The sequence below is a fragment of the Eucyclogobius newberryi genome, unplaced genomic scaffold (assembly GCF_026437365.1).
Source record: "Eucyclogobius newberryi isolate DKJ021-1_F unplaced genomic scaffold, fEucNew1.0.hap1 SCAF_15, whole genome shotgun sequence".
Classification (NCBI taxonomy): Eukaryota; Metazoa; Chordata; class Actinopteri; order Gobiiformes; family Gobiidae; genus Eucyclogobius; species Eucyclogobius newberryi.
In genome coordinates, this window is record NW_027315779.1 from 774,279 (window position 1) to 794,904 (window position 20,626).

Below are 20,626 nucleotides of genomic sequence, written 5' to 3' on the forward strand. Positions count from 1 at the left end.
TATTCGTTTTTATTTTTATTCTTTTTTATTTAAATAATTTGAATACATTTTATTTAAATGTGTACTTTCTGTTATATATTAGATATTTTTTGTCTCTGCAAGGAATTGATGAAAACGGAGACTAAACGGTGAAATCACACTTTCCGTTTCCCCTTCTCGTGTCGTTGCCGTGTAGAAACGCCTCGTGTCGTTGCCGTGTAGAAACGCCTCGTGTCGTTGCCGTGTAGAAACGCCTCGTGTCGTTGCCGTGTAGAAACGCCTCGTGTCGTTGCCGTGGAGAAACGCCTCGTGTCGTTGCCGTGGAGAAACGCCTCGTGTCGTTGCCGTGTAGAAACGCCTCGTGTCGTTGCCGTGGAGAAACGCCTCGTGTCGTTGCCGTGTAGAAACGCCTCGTGTCGTTGCCGTGGAGAAACGCCTCGTGTCGTTGCCGTGGAGAAACGCCTCGTGTCGTTGCCGTGGAGAAACGCCTCGTGTCGTTGCCGTGGAGAAACGCCTCGTGTCGTTGCCGTGGAGAAACGCCTCGTGTCGTTGCCGTGTAGAAACGCCTCGTGTCGTTGCCGTGGAGAAACGCCTCGTGTCGTTGCCGTGTAGAAACGCCTCGTGTCGTTGCCGTGTAGAAACGCCTCGTGTCGTTGCCGTGTAGAAACGCCTCGTGTCGTTGCCGTGTAGAAACGCCTCGTGTCGTTGCCGTGGAGAAACGCCTCGTGTCGTTGCCGTGGAGAAACGCCTCGTGTCGTTGCCGTGTAGAAACGCCTCGTGTCGTTGCCGTGGAGAAACGCCTCGTGTCGTTGCCGTGTAGAAACGCCTCGTGTCGTTGCCGTGGAGAAACGCCTCGTGTCGTTGCCGTGGAGAAACGCCTCGTGTCGTTGCCGTGGAGAAACGCCTCGTGTCGTTGCCGTGGAGAAACGCCTCGTGTCGTTGCCGTGGAGAAACGCCTCGTGTCGTTGCCGTGTAGAAACGCCTCGTGTCGTTGCCGTGGAGAAACGCCTCGTGTCGTTGCCGTGGAGAAACGCCTCGTGTCGTTGCCGTGTAGAAACGCCTCGTGTCGTTGCCGTGGAGAAACGCCTCGTGTCGTTGCCGTGTAGAAACGCCTCGTGTCGTTGCCGTGGAGAAACGCCTCGTGTCGTTGCCGTGGAGAAACGCCTCGTGTCGTTGCCGTGGAGAAACGCCTCGTGTCGTTGCCGTGGAGAAACGCCTCGTGTTGTTGCCGTGTAGAAACGCCTCGTGTCGTTGCCGTGTAGAAACGCCTCGTGTCGTTGCCGTGGAGAAACGCCTCGTGTCGTTGCCGTGTAGAAACGCCTCGTGTCGTTGCCGTGTAGAAACGCCTCGTGTCGTTGCCGTGGAGAAACGCCTCGTGTCGTTGCCGTGGAGAAACGCCTCGTGTCGTTGCCGTGGAGAAACGCCTCGTGTCGTTGCCGTGTAGAAACGCCTCGTGTCGTTGCCGTGTAGAAACGCCTCGTGTCGTTGCCGTGTAGAAACGCCTCGTGTCGTTGCCGTGTAGAAACGCCTCGTGTCGTTGCCGTGGAGAAACGCCTCGTGTCGTTGCCGTGGAGAAACGCCTCGTGTCGTTGCCGTGGAGAAACGCCTCGTGTCGTTGCCGTGGAGAAACGCCTCGTGTCGTTGCCGTGGAGAAACGCCTCGGCAGTTTGTTATTGCACTTTCCTTTTCCTCAAAAACCCTCCTTGGAAAAAAAAAAGAAGCCTCTTAATTCCATGGCAACGCGTAGGAACTGAAAGTGCATTGTGTTGTGTTTCTGGGGCGTGTGGGAGCGACACAGAGCAGCCACTGTGTCGTCGTGGAAACGCCTTTTCACTTGGGGTGGATCCTCAGAAGAGACGCTTATTGATTTTAAGCCTCCAATTTCACGGTCATAAAAAGCCCGTTTCGTATTTATTATTTATTGCAGAAATAGACGGTCGCTTTACTGAAGATGTTATCGGATTTCCTTTTTTTGTCTTCTTTTTTTTTCTTCTGTCATTTCAAAGTCCGTTAGCTGAATAGATCTGTTGAAATGATAAGAAATGTAGTCTTTTCAGTGTAGTTTTATACATACTTAAAAGAGATTATTGGCCAGTCATGTCCACTTTTGTTTTAATAATCAATACTGTATTTTCCGGAGAATAAGTCGCACCAGACAAAAAATGCACAAAAGAGAAGAAAAAAACACATAAGTCGCACTGGAGTATAAGTCACATTTTTGGGGGAAATTTAAGGCCCAGAACAGACATTTAATCTTGAAATGCAGTTTATAACAAGAGATTAGAGAACATGGTGAATAGGTGTACGTATGCTAACGCTAACACCTTCAGCTACATGATGTATGCTAACGCTAACAACTTCAGCTACATGAGGTATGCTAATGCTAACACCTGCAGCTACATGACGTATGCTAACGCTAACACCTTCAGCTACATGATGCATGCTAACGCTAACAACTTCAGCTACATGAGGTATGCTAATGCTAACACCTTCAGCTACATGACGTATGCTAACGCTAACACCTTCAGCTACATGATGTATGCTAACGCTAACAACTTCAGCTACATGAGGTATGCTAATGCTAACACCTTCAGCTACATGACGTATGCTAACGCTAACACCTTCAGCTACATGACGTATGCTAACGCTAACACCTTCAGCTACATGACGTACGCTAACTCTAACACCTTCAGCTACATGACTAACGCTAACACCTTCAGCTACATGACGTATGATAACGCTAACACCTTCAGCTACATGACGTATGATAACGCTAACACCTTCAGCTACATGACGTACGCTAACGCTAACACCTTCAGCTACATGACGTACGCTAACGCTAACACCTTCAGCTACATGACGTATGCTAACGCTAACACCTTCAGCTACATGACGTATGCTAACGCTAACACCTTCAGCTACATGAGGCACAGACAACTGCGGTGTTTGGTATGTTAACGTAACATATGAACAGTTATTCAGATAACTATAGCATAAAGAACATGCTAACAAGTTTAGCAAAGCATCAGTTTTACCCCAAAATCACTAAATCCACTGAATTCTTCTTCTTCTGTGTCACTTCTAAACAACTCCACAAACTCCAGAGGAAGTGCAGATTCTTCTTCTGCGTCGCTCAGAGTCTAGAGCGCCCTCTTGTGGTTGCCAGTGTGAAAATAATGAATAATATCACATAAGTCGCTCTGGAGTATAAGTCGCACCCCGGCCAAAACTATGGAAGAGGGGGCGACTTATTGTCCAGAAAATACGATACACAACGTGTCTTCAGTCGACCAAGTATGTTTTTTGCAACTACAGCCCTATTTTTAGTTAACCTTTGTCTCTGTGGAATTACTAAGAAAGTATTGTTAAACTGGAAAGAAATTGGTAAAAGTGTTAGTAGTAGTAGGAGTAGGAAAATATGTACTGTAGTAGTGGTTGCAGTATTTGTGTCGAGTTCTGCTGTTCCTTCTACCAAGTGAAAACAATGTCATAGACGCGTTTCATACTTGGAAGGACACGGAGTTCACGAGGCCAAGTATGCAGCAAATATGCAGCGCAGTCTCCAGCCAATGTCCCCTTTGTGCAGGCGCTTGTGTGTGTGTTGTACGTCTTCTATTGTCCCGTAACGACCGATGGAAACGCTGTTATTGACGGAGAAGAGTTTCCAGGACACGTTCTTCAACAGGAAACTCACCTAGAACAATGCCTCTCATCATTCATCTTTTACTCTGAAGGGCCTCATTCATCTTTTACTCTGAAGGGCCCATAGTCACTCATACTTTAACGTATATGAATGCCTGAAAGTATGAGTGAATGTGGAATAAAAGTGCATTCACTCTCACATGAACACGCTGCATCAAAAGTGGGATTAAACTGTGACTAAACCTGGGACCTTGGAGTTATAGTGATGAGTTGTTGTTATTGTTGTTGTGGTGATGTGTTGTTGTGTAATGTAGTTGTTGATGTGTTGTTGTTGTGATGTGTAGTTGTTGTTGTTGTGGTGATGTGTAGTTGTTGTTGCCGAAGGGATATGTAGTTTTTGTTGTAGTTTTAGTTGTAGTGATGAGTAGCTGTAGTTGTAGTGATAGTGATGAGTAGTTGTAGAGATGAGTTGTAAGGCAAGGCAAGTTTATTAGTAGAGCACATTTCATACACAAGGCAATTCAAAGTGCTTCACACAGCAGGAAAAATGCATTAAAATCACAAAGAAATTACAGAAACAGAAATACGATAAAATTAACTAAATAAAAAAATAATAATGAAAAAACACCACAAAGGGTATCGTGTTTTCGGAGTCCATCTCCCTTTTAAATCAATCCAACTGATTGTCTAAACTAATGAAATCACATAAAATAATATGTGTTATACAATAAAAATCCTTTCAGTCATATGCGCAGCTAAACAAAACTGTTTTTATCTTAGATTTGAACATTGTCAGAGTAGAAGCCTGTCTCACATCTTCAGGAAGAATGTTCCAGATTTTAGCTGCATAAAACTGAAATGCAGATTCCCCATGTTTAGTCCTGACTCTGGCACCAGCAGGAGGCCGGTCCATGTTTAGTCCTGACTCTGGCACCAGCAGGAGGCCGGTCCATGTTTAGTCCTGACTCTGGCACCAGCAGGAGGCCGGTCCATGTTTAGTCCTGACTCTGGCACCAGCAGGAGGCCGGTCCCTGAGGTCCTCAGAGTCCGAGATGGTTCATATGGCACTAACTTATCCAAGATGTACTTTGGTGCTAGGCCATGGAGAGACTTTTACACAAGCAGAGCTGCTTTAAAGTCTCTTCTCTGAGCCACAGGAGCCAGTGCAGAGACCTGAGAACAGGACTAATGTGATGGTACTTCCTGGTTCTAGTCAGGACCCGAGCAGCAGCGTTCTGGATGTACTGCAGCTGTTTTACAACTCGTTTGGAGAGGCCAGTGAGCAGGCCGTTACAGTCTAATCTACTGGAGACAAACGCATGGATAAGACTCTCTAAATCTGTAGTGTAGTGGTAGTGGTAGTGATGAGTAGTTGTAGAGATGAGTTGCAGTTGAAGTTGTAGTGATAGTGATGAGTAGTTGTAGTTGTAGTTGTAGTGATAGTGATGAGTAGTTGTAGTTGTAGTGATAGTGATGAGTAGTTGTAGTTGTAGTGATAGTGACGAGTAGTTGTAGTTGTAGTGATGAGTAGTTGTAGAGATGAGTTGTAGTTGTAGTGATAGTGATGAGTAGTTGTAGTTGTAGTGATAGTGATGAGTAGTTGTAGAGATGAGTTGTAGTGTCAGTTTTATGAATGGCAGGAAATGGACTCATTGATTGAGTGTTGTACAAAAATAAAGCTGTGTTTGGCGTTTGCTCAGCTGCTCTGGCCCCAGAGGAAGCTCCTCCCACTGCTCTGGCCCCAGAGGAAGCTCCTCCCACTTCAGTGTCTCCAGTAAATAAGAAAGTGACGACAAATGAGTCTCACAGACGTGTGGATGGAACGTCAGGCAAACATGACCAAACCCGGTGAACTAGTGATGAAGGGTCCACTGCACTACTGTACTACTGTAGTGTACTGCACTACTGTAGTGTACTGTACTACTGTAGTGTACTGCACTACTGTAGTGTACTGTACTACTGTAGTGTACTGCACTACTGTACTACTGTAGTGTACTGTACTACTGTAGTGTTATGCACTACTGTACTACTGTAGTGTACTGTACTACTGTAGTGTACTGCACCACTGTACTACTGTAGTGTACTGCACTACTGTACTATAGTGTACTGCACTACTGTAGTGTACTGTACTACTGCACTACTGTAGTGTACTGCACTACTGTACTACTGTAGTGTACTGCACTACTGTAGTGTACTGCACTACTGTACTACTGTAGTGTACTGTACTACTGTAGTGTACTGCACTACTGTAGTGTACTGTACTACTGTAGTGTTATGCACTACTGTACTACTGTAGTGTACTGTACTACTGTAGTGTACTGCACTACTGTAGTGTACTGTACTACTGTAGTGTTATGCACTACTGTACTACTGTAGTGTACTGTACTACTGTAGTGTACTGCACTACTGTACTACTGTAGTGTACTGTACTACTGTAGTGTACTGCACTACTGCACTACTGTAGTGTACTGCACTACTGTAGTGTACTGCACTACTTGTACTACTGTAGTGTACTGCACTACTGTAGTGTACTGCACTACTGTAGTGTACTGCACTACTGTACTACTGTAGTGTACTGTACTACTGTAGTGTACTGCACTACTGTACAACTGTAGTGTACTGTACTGTAGTGTACTGCACTACTGTACTACTGTAGTGTACTGCACTACTGTACTACTGTAGTGTACTGTACTATAGTGTACTGTAGTGTACTGTACTACTGTAGTGTACTGCACTACTGTAGTGTACTGCACTACTGTACTACTGTAGTGTACTGTACTACTGTAGTGTACTGCACCACTGTACTACTGCACTACTGTAGTGTACTGCACCACTGTACTACTGTAGTGTACTGCACTACTGTACTACTGTAGTGTACTGCACTACTGTAGTGTACTGTACTACTGCACTACTGTAGTGTACTGCACTACTGTACTACTGTAGTGTACTGCACCACTGTACTATTGCACTACTGTAGTGTACTGCACCACTGCACTACTGTAGTGTACTGCACCACTGTACTACTGTAGTGTACTGCACTACTGTACTACTGTAGTGTACTGCACCACTGTACTACTGCACTACTGTAGTGTACTGCACCACTGTACTACTGTAGTGTACTGCACTATACTACTGTACTACTGTAGTGTACTGCACTATTGCACTACTGTACTACTGTAGTGTACTGCACTACTGTATGGGATCACATGCAATGGTATTTATTTATGTATTTATTTATTTGTCTATGGGAGTTTTTACTTATTTATAGGAGATCTTCTACTGAAAGTGTTTTTCAGACTTCCTATAAGTGATCTGTTCTTCTGTATCTACCTCTGTATCTACCTGCGTTGCACCAATGAAATTTCCCCATGTGGGACAATAAAGGAATATCTTATCTTATCTTACTGTAGTGTACTGCACTACTGTACTACTGTAGTGTACTGCACTACTGTACTACTGTAGTGTACCGCACTACTGTAGTGTACTGTACTACTGTAGTGTACTGCACTACTGTAGTGTACTGTACTACTGTACTACTGTAGTGTACCGCACTACTGTACTACTGTAGTGTACCGTACTACTGTAGTGTACTGCACTACTGTACTACTGTAGTGTACTGCACCACTGTACTACTGTAGTGTACTGCACCACTGTACTACTGTAGTGTACTGTACTACTGTACTACTCAAATCAAATCAATTTATTTTTGTAAGGCCCAAAATCACAACAGTTGCCTCTGAGGGCCACAGGGAGAAATGAACTGTACAGTACACTACTAACTACTGTAGTGTACTGTACTACTGTAGTGTACTCTACTACTGCACTACTGTAGTGTACTGCACTACTGTAGTGTACTGCACTACTGTTGTGTACTGCACCACTGTACTATACTACTGTAGTGTACTGTACCACTGTAGTGTACTGCACTACTGTACTACTGTAGTGTACTGTACTACTGTAGTGTACTGCACTACTGTACTACTGTAGTGTACTGCACTACTGTACTACTGTAGTGTACTGCACTACTGTAGTGTACTGCACTACTGTACTGCTGTAGTGTACTGTACTACTGTAGTGTACTGCACTACTGTAGTGTACTGCACTACTGTACTGCTGTAGTGTACTGTACTACTGTAGTGTACTGCACTACTGTAGTGTACTGCACTACTGTAGTGTACTGCACTACTGTACTACTGTAGTGTACTGTACTATAGTGTACTGTAGTGTACTGTACTACTGTAGTGTACTGCACTACTGTACTACTGTAGTGTACTACTGTAGTGTACTGTACTACTGTAGTGTACTGTACTACTGTACTACTGTAGTGTACTGCACCACTGTACTACTGCACTACTGTAGTGTACTGCACCACTGTACTACTGTAGTGTACTGTACTATAGTGTACTGCACTACTGTAGTGTACTGTACTACTGCACTACTGTAGTGTACTGTACTACTGCACTACTGTAGTGTACTGCACTACTGTACTACTGTAGTGTACTGCACTACTGTAGTGTACTGCACCACTGTACTACTGTAGTGTACTGCACTACTGTAGTGTACTGCACTACTGTACTACTGTAGTGTACTGCACCACTGTACTACTGCACTACTGTAGTGTACTGCACCACTGTACTACTGTAGTGTACTGCACCACTGTACTACTGTAGTGTACTGCACTATACTACTGTACTACTGTAGTGTACTGCACTACTGTACTACTGTACTATAGTGTACTGCACTACTGCACTGCTGTATGGGATCACATGCAATGGTATTTATTTATGTATTTATTTATTTGTCTATGGGAGTTTTTATTTATTTATAGGAGATCTTCTACTGAAAGTGTTTTTCAGACGTCCTATAAGTGATCTGTTCTTCTGTATCTACCTCTGTATCTACCTGCGTTGCACCAATGAAATTTCCCCATGTGGGACAATAAAGGAATATCTTATCTTATCTTACTGTAGTGTACTGCACTACTGTACTACTGTAGTGTACTGCACTACTGTACTACTGTAGTGTACCGCACTACTGTACTACTGTAGTGTACTGCACTACTGTAGTGTACTGTACTACTGTAGTGTACTGCACTACTGTAGTGTACTGTACTACTGTAGTGTACTGTACTACTGTAGTGTACCGCACTACTGTACTACTGTAGTGTACCGCACTACTGTAGTGTACTGCACTACTGTACTACTGTAGTGTACCGCACTACTGTACTACTGTAGTGTACCGCACTACTGTACTACTGTAGTGTACTGCACTACTGTACTACTGTAGTGTACCGCACTACTGTACTACTGTAGTGTACCGCACTACTGTACTACTGTAGTGTACTGCACTACTGTACTACTGTAGTGTACCGCACTACTGTACTACTGTAGTGTACCGCACTACTGTACTACTGTAGTGTACCGCACTACTGTACTACTGTAGTGTACCGCACTACTGTACTACTGTACTACTGTAGTGTACTGCACTACTGTAGTGTACTGTACTACTGTAGTGTACTGCACTACTGTACTACTGTAGTGTACCGCACTACTGTACTACTCAAATCAAATCAATTTATTTTTGTAAGGCCCAAAATCACAACAGTTGCCTCTGAGGGCCACAGGGAGAAATGAACTGTACAGTACACTACAGTACACTACTATTGTAGTGTACTGTACTACTGTAGTGTACTCTACTACTGCACTACTGTAGTGTACTGCACCACTGTACTACTGTAGTGTATTGAATCTGAAGGTGCCATTTCATATTTGAAGGTGATATTTTACACACTTACACTGGCATGTTTGAGTGCAAAAAACATTAATATAAAAATAAATCAATAAATTTGCTTTATCTCTGAATAATAATAATAATAATAATAATACAATAAATAAATAAATATAATACATAAAAAATAAATTAAATGCATTAAAAAAACAACTTAAAAATACATAAAATAACAAATGAATCAATAAATATAAATGAATGATATAAAATAAATAAATGCATAAATAAGCATGCATTTTTGTCAACATTGCCAACCCCAACTTGAGGTTTAAAATGATTGGATCATGTATTAACCTGTAGTTCAGACTTAAGTGTTGTATTTAAGTAATGTTGCGTCACTTGGACACTGGACTTTTACGACCGATCAAGGCACCGTTTTCTGTGCGAAGAATTATAGTTAATAACTTATTAAATTACAGTAAAAAGTGACTGATTGTGTGAGTGAATCTGGTGTTGCAGTCGACTGTGCAGAGCTGACACCGCACGCTTGCACAACCCACACAGGAAGTGCAAACGCTTTGTGTTAAAAACACAGAGATATAAACTGTGAGACTCAGACAATAGTCACTTTATAATTATGTTTCTTTAGTAAATCAATGTTAAACTTTAACATTTGTGTCCAATAACCTCAGTCCAATGACAACACTTTACTTGATCTGATTCTTTACTTATCTCACCAGTCCAGCTTTTTTATAAAAAATGTTTAGTTTTATGTTTGTTCTTGTTGTTTTATGTAGGAAAAGAACAACTCAAAATGCCGCTATAAGAACAGATTGAAAACAGAAATTTTAACACACGTTATAAAAACTGACATTTAGTAATTTTTACCGTCAAAAGTATGAAAACAAAGGCACTAACCGACCCTAAAACGAGTATCAAAACTAAACTCATTTTCTCCTATTGATGCCCCCAAAGTAAATCACATTAATGAGACAACTTTGGACGTTTCTTAAATGGATTTAAAATGGTGTTTGTCGGTCGTCATTTCTTTGTTGCACGTGCTAATAATAGTTGTGGTTTGATTCGAATGGTGTGGCTCGTACTGCATGTATTACGGTAGAACCAGACGGACAGGAACATGTCTTTGTTTAGTGTCAGCGCCGCCTTCGTCTCTTCCGCTTCAGAACAAAACCATCCAGGTGCATTTGGTTTAAAATATCTTGACAAAAATACCGCATTAAAATCAACGCGTCCTTGATTTTTTTTTTTTTTGTAATCGATGACAATATTCAAACAAAACAATCCACATTATGTATTTATCTGGTTTCTCACGCTGGCTTTAGTAGTCGTACAGGATACAAATGTAAAAAGTCATAAAAACACTTAAGCACATTTCTGAATAGTTTTTGTTACATTTTCTCTTTTTTAAGGTCATTTTTTTTATACGTAGTTCCTCACACATATAACAAACTAAACTTTATACTATTACTATTATTTGTGATTATTAACATCACGACCAAAACAATAAAATCCTAATGTTCTTTCCTCTTTGTTTCTTTAAAACATTACAGCTCCATGTGACCCGCTTTATGAAACCAAATGTTATGAATGATCAATTTGATATAAACGGCAAGATAAAAAAGTACTTCACATTTAGATTAACTTTTTTGAGGAAAAGCTGAGCAGAAAGACTTCATTTTGCTTCTAAAACCATCACATTTGTTTTAATTGAACTGAAAAAGCTAATTTGGTTTGAAAATTTGAATTTTTCTATGAATTGAATTATGAAAATTAAATTTTTTCTTCTAAAACTGTCACAATTATAATTGTTTTCGTTTTTATGATTACACTGTGACCTAAATAATCCCGATTATCGATTAACCTGATCATCTTGACATCTTTAGACTAGATCTACATTGTGTATTTCATGTTGGTGCCATGTTTTATGTAAGATAAATAGATGCTCCTCATACAGTTTTAACACGTCCAGTCCGAACAGTCGCGTGTCAATAAAACCGTCTTTGTCTCTGTGTTTTAGGACTTCTCGAAAAAGACCTTGAAGAGAACCAGGAAGTTTGTGATTGACGGCGTCGAGGTCAGCGTCACCACGTCCAAAATCATCCGCGACGATGAGAAGAAGGATGAGGAGATGAGGTTCTTGAGGTGCGAGCGACATTCAGCACAAAGACACACGCCGAACGTTTCACGGTTGTGGTTTTGAAAAAGTCAGAAAGAGTTCAAATGATCCTTCTTATATTTATATCTGGGGCGATTGTGGGGTCTCTTTCTTGTTAACAAAAAGCTAATAATACAAATGACGATATTGTGTCAGGGGAATATTGTTGTACATTTAGGTCATGAAGAGAAGCTTTTGAAAACAGTGCTCCCACTCCATCTAGTGGTCACGGCTGGAAGCACACCATAAACGCCCTGTTCTTCATGGTCGTCGCATTAAATCTCTCGTTGTTTTTGAGCCGAGATTTTTTGGCCAATTCTTATAATTTCCCCCAATTTGTGTCATTTAAATGGACCACACCCTCCCACAGCGCTGTTTCCCTACAAACTTCTAAAAGTGCAGTTTAATCCCGTTTTGTGCCGTGTTCTTTTCTCACCAAAGCGTTAAAATAAAACTCTGTGTGGTGTTTCGGCAGCACAAATGATAAACTTCGGCTGAAGAATTCTTTGCACGTAAAGCGTCGTCGAGTGTCCGTAAAGCGCCGTAATAGTCCGATTAATAACCATTATCAAGCCAATACCTGATGCGTTACACAGTGCAAATATCGGCACAACATATCGGCCAACTGATGCATTAGTTCTGTGCCTTGTTACTCACGCTTTGACGACTTTGTGCCTTCGTCAGGCGCCAGGAGCTGCGAGAGCTTCGTCTGCTGCAGAAGGAGGAGCACCGCGCTCAGGCCGGACTCAACGCAAAACTGGAGTCTCAGAGGGAGCAGATGACGAGGAAGTTCGACCAGGAGATGAACGTATGTGTCCCACGGCCATAAATGACAGAATTAATGACATTATAGCAATTTAATGCGAGTATGAAGTACAGTTTATCTCCAAAAATGAAGGAAACCCCCCGAAATGACCAGTTTTCTTCTCATTTTTGTAGATATTTGTGCCTTGACAGGCTTAAAATAATATTGGTTATATGAAGTGTTAAAAGCAGTAATGGTTTGACATCATATCTGAAAAAACGTAAAGATGAAAGATGGTTCTTTTGTCGCGTTCGTCTAAATGCGAGCAAATCCGCCGCCATCTTTTCAGGCCAAGAAGAAGCACTACGACGTGGAGCTGGAGAACCTGGAGAAGCATCAGAAGCAGACGATCGAGAAGATGGAGGCGGACCACCAGGTGAAGCTCAAAGAGGAGACCCGGCGCATCAAGGCCGAGCAGGACAGAGCCTTGAACAAGTTCCAGGACCAGCTCAAACTCAGGAAGAAAGAGGTACACGACACGTCACGAGCAACGTTCTCTCTCACAACCTGCAGCGTGTGGTTTGGACTCGTGACCAGACTTGAGACGAGGGATGTCACCATATGTCAGATGTCAGTGTTTTACGATTGTTGCGGGGAAAAGACGTCACGAACCTTTCCTTTTCCTTCGTTCTCAGGATCTAACCACATGCTGTTACTCAAGTTTGTGACCAGCTTTTACTCAGCTGGACTTTCTGAAAAACTAAATGTTAAATGTGACAAAAGCTGGTTAATTAGAGGTGTGGTTAAAGAGTGGAGGCGTGGCTGCAGCAGGCGGAGGAGGAGGAGGAGAAGGTTGAGGCGTGGTCCACTTCCTGAACCTCAGTCAATGCTTACCAATCATTAACTACACATTGCGACCTAAATAATCACGATTATCAATAGTCTTGACGTCCCAACTCAAGACTGATCAAACGGACTACGACTTGAGACCCAACTTGTGACTCGGTGCCCCGCGACTTGGCGCTACAAACTCGATGCATAGGACTCTGGACCTGACTAAGACTTGTGGCTAAACTGAGTGAGATTTTTCGATCGATTTAGCATTTTGCCGTATTTTCCGGACTATAAGGCGCACCGGAGTAGCCAAAAAATGCATAATAGAGAAGAAAAAAACATATATGAGTTGCACTGGAGTATGAAATGCGGTTGCAAGTGTGAAAATAACAAGTAATATCACATATAAGTCGCACCTCGGCTAAAACATTGAAAAAAGGTGCGACTTATAGTCCGGAAAATATGGTAGTCGGCATATTTCAGTCTCGTTTTGCTCTAAAATGCTTCTGGACCATACGGTACATCGAGTTAACTGCCATGTCTCTTTCTAGATCAAACAAACCATCGACAAAATGCCCCGACGCTCACGCAAAGAATCCATGAAACAAGCCATGTCCAGCTACCAAGACATGAAGATCAAAGAGGTACGGTCCATTTCTTTATTATTCTTTTCTGAATGTGGACTCTTTTTGTATTTTACCGTCTTTTTTTGTTGTTGTATAGGAGGAGCAGTTTCTGTACAACCAGAAAGAGTACTTGGACACCACGCTGAAGGACATCATCACCAACAACAAAAGGGAAATCGCAGAGAAGGAGCGCGAGTGTCTGAACAAGAAGCAAGAGCTGATACGAGGTAAAGACGCTGCACGTGTGATCGTTTTCGAGCGTTCCTCCGGTCACCGTCAGGCTTCTGTACGGTCGAGCTTGTCGTTTGAACGCCGTCACTGGTTTCCAGAGCGCGAGGCGACCATTTGGGAGATGGAGGAGAAGAACCTTCACGAGAGGCACCAGCTCCTGAAACAGCAGCTCAAGGATCAGTACTTCCTCCAGAGACACCAGCTCCTCAAGAAGCACGAGAAGGTACGCGAGCGAATCGAGTGTCTTCGGCTCGGGCGGGGCTCAAATAAGGGTTAGGAGACGGAGCTCAGCAGTGACTCTGAATTCGCTCGGCGTTGACGTTTGTTTGTGGAAACGTCACAAACCGTTAAAATTCAGCCAAATGGTTTAATAACTTAAAGGTGGTAATGGACGATTTTTTTCAGCAAATTTTTTATCATATTTCCTCGTGGCGTGAATAAATCATTTGTCCTGCCACGTATCAATCATAAAACGCACCTATCGCTCACCCGCAGCCGCGTCAGGCTCGTGCCCACGTTTCCGCGTGCCTAAGCGCATGGATCTATCATAATATAGTTCCCTCAGTGTACGGGGCAAAATGAAGACTGAGAAAGACAGTTCGAGCTGACGCAGAAGTGGACAGAAATCTACGGGAGACGAGAGATGCGATGCGCTCCGTTGCGCTAATAAACAGACGCACGTGTGTGTTGTATCAGTCCACACGGGGGAGTGGCATGCGCACGGGGGAGTGGCATGCGCACGGGGGAGTGGCATGCGCACGGGGGAGTGGCATGCGCACGGGGGAGTGGCATGCGCACGGGGGAGTGGCATGCGCACGGGGGAGTGGCATGTGCACGGGGGAGTGGCATGTGCACGAGGGAGTGGCATGTGCACTTCCGCCTGCGTTCTCAAATCGCCGAAAAATCGTCCATACCGCCTTTAAGTTTTCGATGTGTTTTTTTGGACTGTAAACGACCGCGCGCTGGACTTTAGAGCTGCTCATCCTCCGCCGTGCCCGTTTAAAAATCTTAATATCTGAATTTATCTGAATGAATGGGAAAGTGGGCGGGGCTGTTGAGCACCATTGACGATATTTGGACTCTGTAGCGTCCGTGCTGTCGGGCGATGTCACGTTTGGGCCGAGCGGCTGCCTGAAGAATAAGCATGAAGTTTCATTTGAACACTTTGCTGCTGCACGCATCCAGTTTTGGCAATTTGGCCTAAAAATATCTAAATTTATCGGCGATCAGTTTCTTTGGCCATGAAAAGCTTTGCTGATAATCAACTAAAAACACACATAGTGATACCTGCTTGGTCCTGATGCATCGTTATAGCAGCGCCAGCAGTTATGATATCAAAAAACATCTGCTTTTGCTCAAGAACATGTTTGAAATGCACAATACTAATGTTTTATAGTTCTGGAGATGATAATACTCGGGTAACTGTATTTTCTCTCATTTAATGTTTCTTTCGTAGTGTTGTGACATTTTGACTACATTTAACCATTTATTCAACATCTCTGTGGTTTGCTCTGTGGTTTATCTGTGTCACAACCAAATCCAAAAAAAGAGGGGGGGAAATCTGATGTTTTTGCTCAATAAAAATGATGCAAATAATACATAAAAAAATCAAAAATTCAGCATTTAAAAATATATATATATATATTTGGATTTTTGCTTGACATTCTCGTGACACCGAATTTTGGATTATTCAATTTGTGTGTTTGAATTTCCAGTCTTTGTGTGTTTAAAAAAACAACAATATTTCTAAAACAAAACTCCTGGTTGTAACTTCAGGAGCAGGAGCAGATGCAGTGCTACAACCAGAGGATGATCGAGATCCTGAGGGCCCGACAACAACAAGAGAAGAGTCGCCTTCCCAAAATCCAGAGGAGCGAAGCCAAGACGCGAATGACCATGTTCAAGAAGAGTCTGCGCATTCAGTCCAACAGCAGCCCAGCGGAGGACAGGGAGAAGATCAAACAGGTACCACGGGACTGTAGAGTAACACGCCCCACGGGACTGTAGAGTAACACGCCCCACGGGACTGTAGAGTAACACGCCCCACGGGACTGTAGAGTAACACGCCCCACGGGACTGTAGAGTAACACGCCCCACGGGACTGTAGAGTAACACGCCCCACGGGACTGTAGAGTAACGCGTCCCGCTTCCGCGTGGGGCGATGGAAGGACGCCTCATTAAGCGCTGGTTGTGTAGGACGCCTCATTAAGCGCTGGTTGTGTAGGACGCCTCATTAAGCGCTGGTTGTGTAGGACGCCTCATTAAGCGCTAGTTGTGTAGGACGCCTGTGTAGGACGCCTGTGTAGGACGCCTCATTAAGCGCTGGTTGTGTAGGACGCCTGTGTAGGACGCCTCATTAAGCGCTGGTTGTGTAGGACGCCTCATTAAGCGCTGGTTGTGTAGGACGCCTCATTAAGCGCTGGTTGTGTAGGACGCCTCATTAAGCGCTGGTTGTGTAGGACGCCTCATTAAGCGCTGGTTGTGTAGGACGCCTCATTAAGCGCTGGTTGTGTAGGACGCCTCATTAAGGGCTAGTTGTGTAGGACGCCTGTGTAGGACGCCTCATTAAGCGCTGGTTGTGTAGGACGCCTGTGTAGGACGCCTCATTAAGCGCTGGTTGTGTAGGACGCCTCATTAAGCGCTGGTTGTGTAGGACGCCTGTGTAGGACGCCTCATTAAGCGCTGGTTGTGTAGGACGCCTCATTAAGCGCTGGTTGTGTAGGACGCCTCATTAAGCGCTGGTTGTGTAGGACGCCTCATTAAGCGCTGGTTGTGTAGGACGCCTCATTAAGCGCTGGTTGTGTAGGACGCCTCATTAAGCGCTGGTTGTGTAGGACGCCTCATTAAGCGCTGGTTGTGTAGGACGCCTCATTAAGCGCTGGTTGTGTAGGACGCCTCATTAAGCGCTGGTTGTGTAGGACGCCTCATTAAGCGCTGGTTGTGTAGGACGCCTGTGTAGGACGCCTCATTAAGCGCTGGTTGTGTAGGACGCCTCATTAAGCGCTGGTTGTGTGGTGTGTAGTTTTCTCAGCAGGAGGAGAAGAGGCAGAAGGCAGAACGGCTCCATCAGCAGCAGAAACACGACACCCAGATGAGGGAGATGATCGGCCAGTGCGACAGCAACATCCGGGAGCTACAGCAACTACAGGTACTTCAACCAAAGTACAAGTACACAAAGTGGTATTACGTAGCATTTGTGTTTCATTCCATAGTCCAGACATTAATCAATCCAGCTTGTAATGTAGTGAAACTTGTATTTTAATGTGGTTTCTTCAAGGCGTTTTATTTACCGTATTTTCCGGACTATAAGTCGCACTGGAGTATAAGTCGCACCAGCCAAAAAATGCATAATAGAGAAGAAAAAAACATAATAAGACGCACTGGAGGATGAAATGCGGTTGCAAGTGTGAAAATAACAAATAATATCACATATAAGTCGCTTTGAAGTATAAATATAAGTATAAGTCGCACCCAGGCCAAAACTATGAAAAAAGGTGCGACTTATAGTCCGGAAAATACGGTAAACGGCAAACGTCAATGGTCAACAGTGCTGTGAATATCCAATCGCTTTCAGACGTGTGACATTTACGGCATGTGGCGTCTTTAGGCTGATCTTTCTCCAAAAACTGACTCGTCGTCGTTGGTATTTTCTGCGTTAGTTGCATATTTTGAATGATTATTATTATAAAATGTGTTTGTGTTTTACAGAACGAGAAATGTCACTTGTTGATTGAGAACGAGACTCAGAGGCTGAAACACTTGGACGAGCAGCACAACCAGCTGCTGAAGGACTGGAGAGACTGTCTCAAGCCCCGGAAGAAGGTGCGTCCCATGTCCCAGTCCTAAAGTACAAGGAAGACGCGTAATGTGAAGGTTTAGCTTTAAAAATAACCACTTTACTATATTCATATTTGTATCCATCTCGAATACAATACAGGCCCAATGGCGCAAAATCCACCTTATTTACATACCACATTTTAGTCAAGGTTTTCCAAAGTTCTGCATAGAAAAAACGAGCGATTAAAAACGGCAAAGGAGGATTAAAAGCTGAATTTTATTAACATATTTGCCCACGTCAAAATGTACATCTTATAATACAGTATTTATTATGTGAAAGAAGGATTTTTAGCCTTTTTTATCCCTCTTTAAAATGTCACTGTACAAACGCAGTGACTCTGGGAAGAGGGGTGAGACAGGGCTGTGCTTGGTCCCCCCTCCTGTTTGCTTTGAACCTTTGGCCCTCCCATTCCCATCAGAATGCAGTTATAATACAACTATATACATTGATATATATGTGACAGTAAAAACAAACGCTTCCTAATATTTATCATTTTATCAGGCGGCTTCGTCCTAAAAGAAAATACATAAAATATTAGTATCACAGTAAAAATAAAATCTCTCTTTACCCGATACACATTTAATGAAGTAATAATGTACTCTGTTTTCATGTACTCGGTTCATGTACAAAGGGAACTGAATATTGCACAATGAACACAATGTACATTTAAAACAAGACATCAACCTCCTGACGTGTGTGTCTGTCTCTGTGTCTGTCTCTGTGTCTGTCTCTGTGTCTGTCTCTGTGTCTGTCTCTGTGTCTGTCTCTGTGTCTGTCTCTGTGTGTCTGTGTCTCTGTCTCTGTGTCTCTGTGTCTCTGTGTCTCTGTGTCTGCGTCTGTGTCTGTCTCTGTCTCTGTGTCTGTCTCTGTGTCTCTGTGTCTCTGTGTCTGTCTCTGTGTCTGTCTGTGTCTGTCTCTGTGTCTGTCTCTGTGTCTGTCTCTGTGTCTGTCTCTGTGTGTCTGTGTCTCTGTGTCTGTCTCTGTGTCTCTGTGTCTCTGTGTCTCTGTGTCTCTGTGTCTCTGTGTCTGTGTCTGTCTCTGTGTCTGTCTCTGTGTCTGTCTCTGTGTCTGTCTCTGTGTCTGTCTCTGTCTCTGTGTCTCTGTGTCTGTCTCTGTGTCTCTGTGTCTGTCTCTGTGTCTGTCTCTGTGTCTGTCTCTGTGTCTGTCTCTGTGTCTGTCTCTGTGTCTGTCTCTGTGTGTCTGTGTCTCTGTCTCTGTGTCTCTGTGTCTCTGTGTCTGTCTCTGTGTCTGTCTCTGTCTCTGTGTCTGTCTCTGTGTCTCTGTGTCTCTGTGTCTGTCTCTGTGTCTGTCTCTGTGTCTGTCTCTGTGTCTGTCTCTGTGTCTGTCTCTGTCTCTGTCTCTGTCTCTGTCTCTGTGTCTGTCTCTGTCTCTGTCTCTGTGTCTGTCTCTGTGTCTGTCTCTGTGTCTGTCTCTGTGTCTCTGTGTCTGTCTCTGTCTCTGTGTCTGTCTCTGTGTCTCTGTGTGTGTCTGTCTGTCTCTGTGTGTGTGTGTCTCTGTGTGTGTGTGTGTCTCTGTGTGTCGCCCCCTTAGGCCCTTGAGGATGAACTGACCCTGAAGAAACACGAGCAGGACGTGTTTTTCCGGATGAGTGCGACGATAGACTGTCCCAACCCGAGCTCCTCCACCAAACTCTCCAGATTTGTGCCTTACCAAGACTCCTCCACCATGTGACCCGCCCATCGCCACGGCGACACAGAACGCCCACCGGGAAAACGCAATCGAGCGACGCAAACCCACAAATCTTAACAACTCCCGGTCGATTTCAGGATTTTCAAAGTCTCTTTCCCGTTCTTCCCGCCACAAACGCATCGAGCGGCGGCGAGCGATTAATACGCCTCACGTCTTCCAAATGAACATGAAAAATGCCGTACGCGTAACGATCGGCCTCCAGCGTCGCTTTACGTCGTCGCTTCACGTCGTCGCTTCACGTCGTCTCTTCACGTCGTCGCTTCACGTCGTCGCTTCACGTCGTCGCTTCACGTCGTCTCTTCACGTCGTCGCTTTACGTCGTCTCTTTACGTCGTCGGACCCGATTTAGCTTTTTGCCGCTGCCAAACCGGCTTTATTTATTTCAACCACACATCGCTGTAAAAACTAATTTAATCTTTTTAACAAATTTCTTTTAATATTTGACATATTTAACGGGGGAATGAGACTCAATCCAAAGCCTGGTGTTTATTTGATGATTGGATTTGAAGGGAAGACGTTTATTTAATGTATTTTACTGTCGATCAGTCACTGGATGAATCAAGCCAAAGTCAATATACTGTGTTTATGAACGGGATTTGAAATATGAATGGGGAGGTACGTCATGTGACCTTTCTGCCCAGGGGGCTGCCACCTGCTGGTCGCCATGGAGACTAGTCGATTATTCGCTTGATGAAGCCGAAGTCTATATGATTTTTTTATTCGATTGGATTATAAATGTTTTATTTAAATGGAATGAGCTGGATATTTGTGTCAGTTCTTTCCTTTTACACAAAAAAATGCAATTTACAAGTACTTTTCTTGTCTTGTCACTTTAGATGAATTATACTTAAGATTTTGAGATATTTTGCTAATTTCACGTCCTCATTTACTCGACTTATCAACGCGCACGGCCAGGAATGTCCAGGTTCTTCTGTTCATCCATAATCCTAGTTCTCCACAATATAAGAGCTAAAAACTAATAATCAGCAGCAGCAACGATGATTTAAGTTCAGTTTATGCGGAAATAAAATGGCAAAACCATGCATACTTTTCTTTTTTAAACCAGGCTGTTTTTGTGCCATTATTATTTCTTTTTTCTTATTCGACAAATTAAGAAT

At 43.6% G+C, this 20,626-nt stretch overlaps 1 protein-coding gene across 1 annotated transcript in view; it reads left to right on the forward strand.

Moving 5' to 3' along the window:
* The window catches only part of stk10 (serine/threonine kinase 10), a 76,441-nt gene extending 56,765 nt beyond the window's left edge, over positions 1-19,676 (forward strand). The window contains exons 11-20 of the mRNA XM_072445685.1: positions 11,387-11,511; positions 12,209-12,332; positions 12,619-12,798; positions 13,655-13,747; positions 13,827-13,956; positions 14,059-14,183; positions 15,737-15,925; positions 16,983-17,108; positions 17,669-17,782; positions 19,350-19,676. Coding sequence (XP_072301786.1) covers positions 11,387-11,511; positions 12,209-12,332; positions 12,619-12,798; positions 13,655-13,747; positions 13,827-13,956; positions 14,059-14,183; positions 15,737-15,925; positions 16,983-17,108; positions 17,669-17,782; positions 19,350-19,490 — 1,347 coding nt within the window. The 3' untranslated portion in view covers positions 19,491-19,676. The remainder of the gene's footprint in view (positions 1-11,386; positions 11,512-12,208; positions 12,333-12,618; positions 12,799-13,654; positions 13,748-13,826; positions 13,957-14,058; positions 14,184-15,736; positions 15,926-16,982; positions 17,109-17,668; positions 17,783-19,349) is intronic.
* The last annotated feature ends 950 nt before the right edge of the window (positions 19,677-20,626 follow it).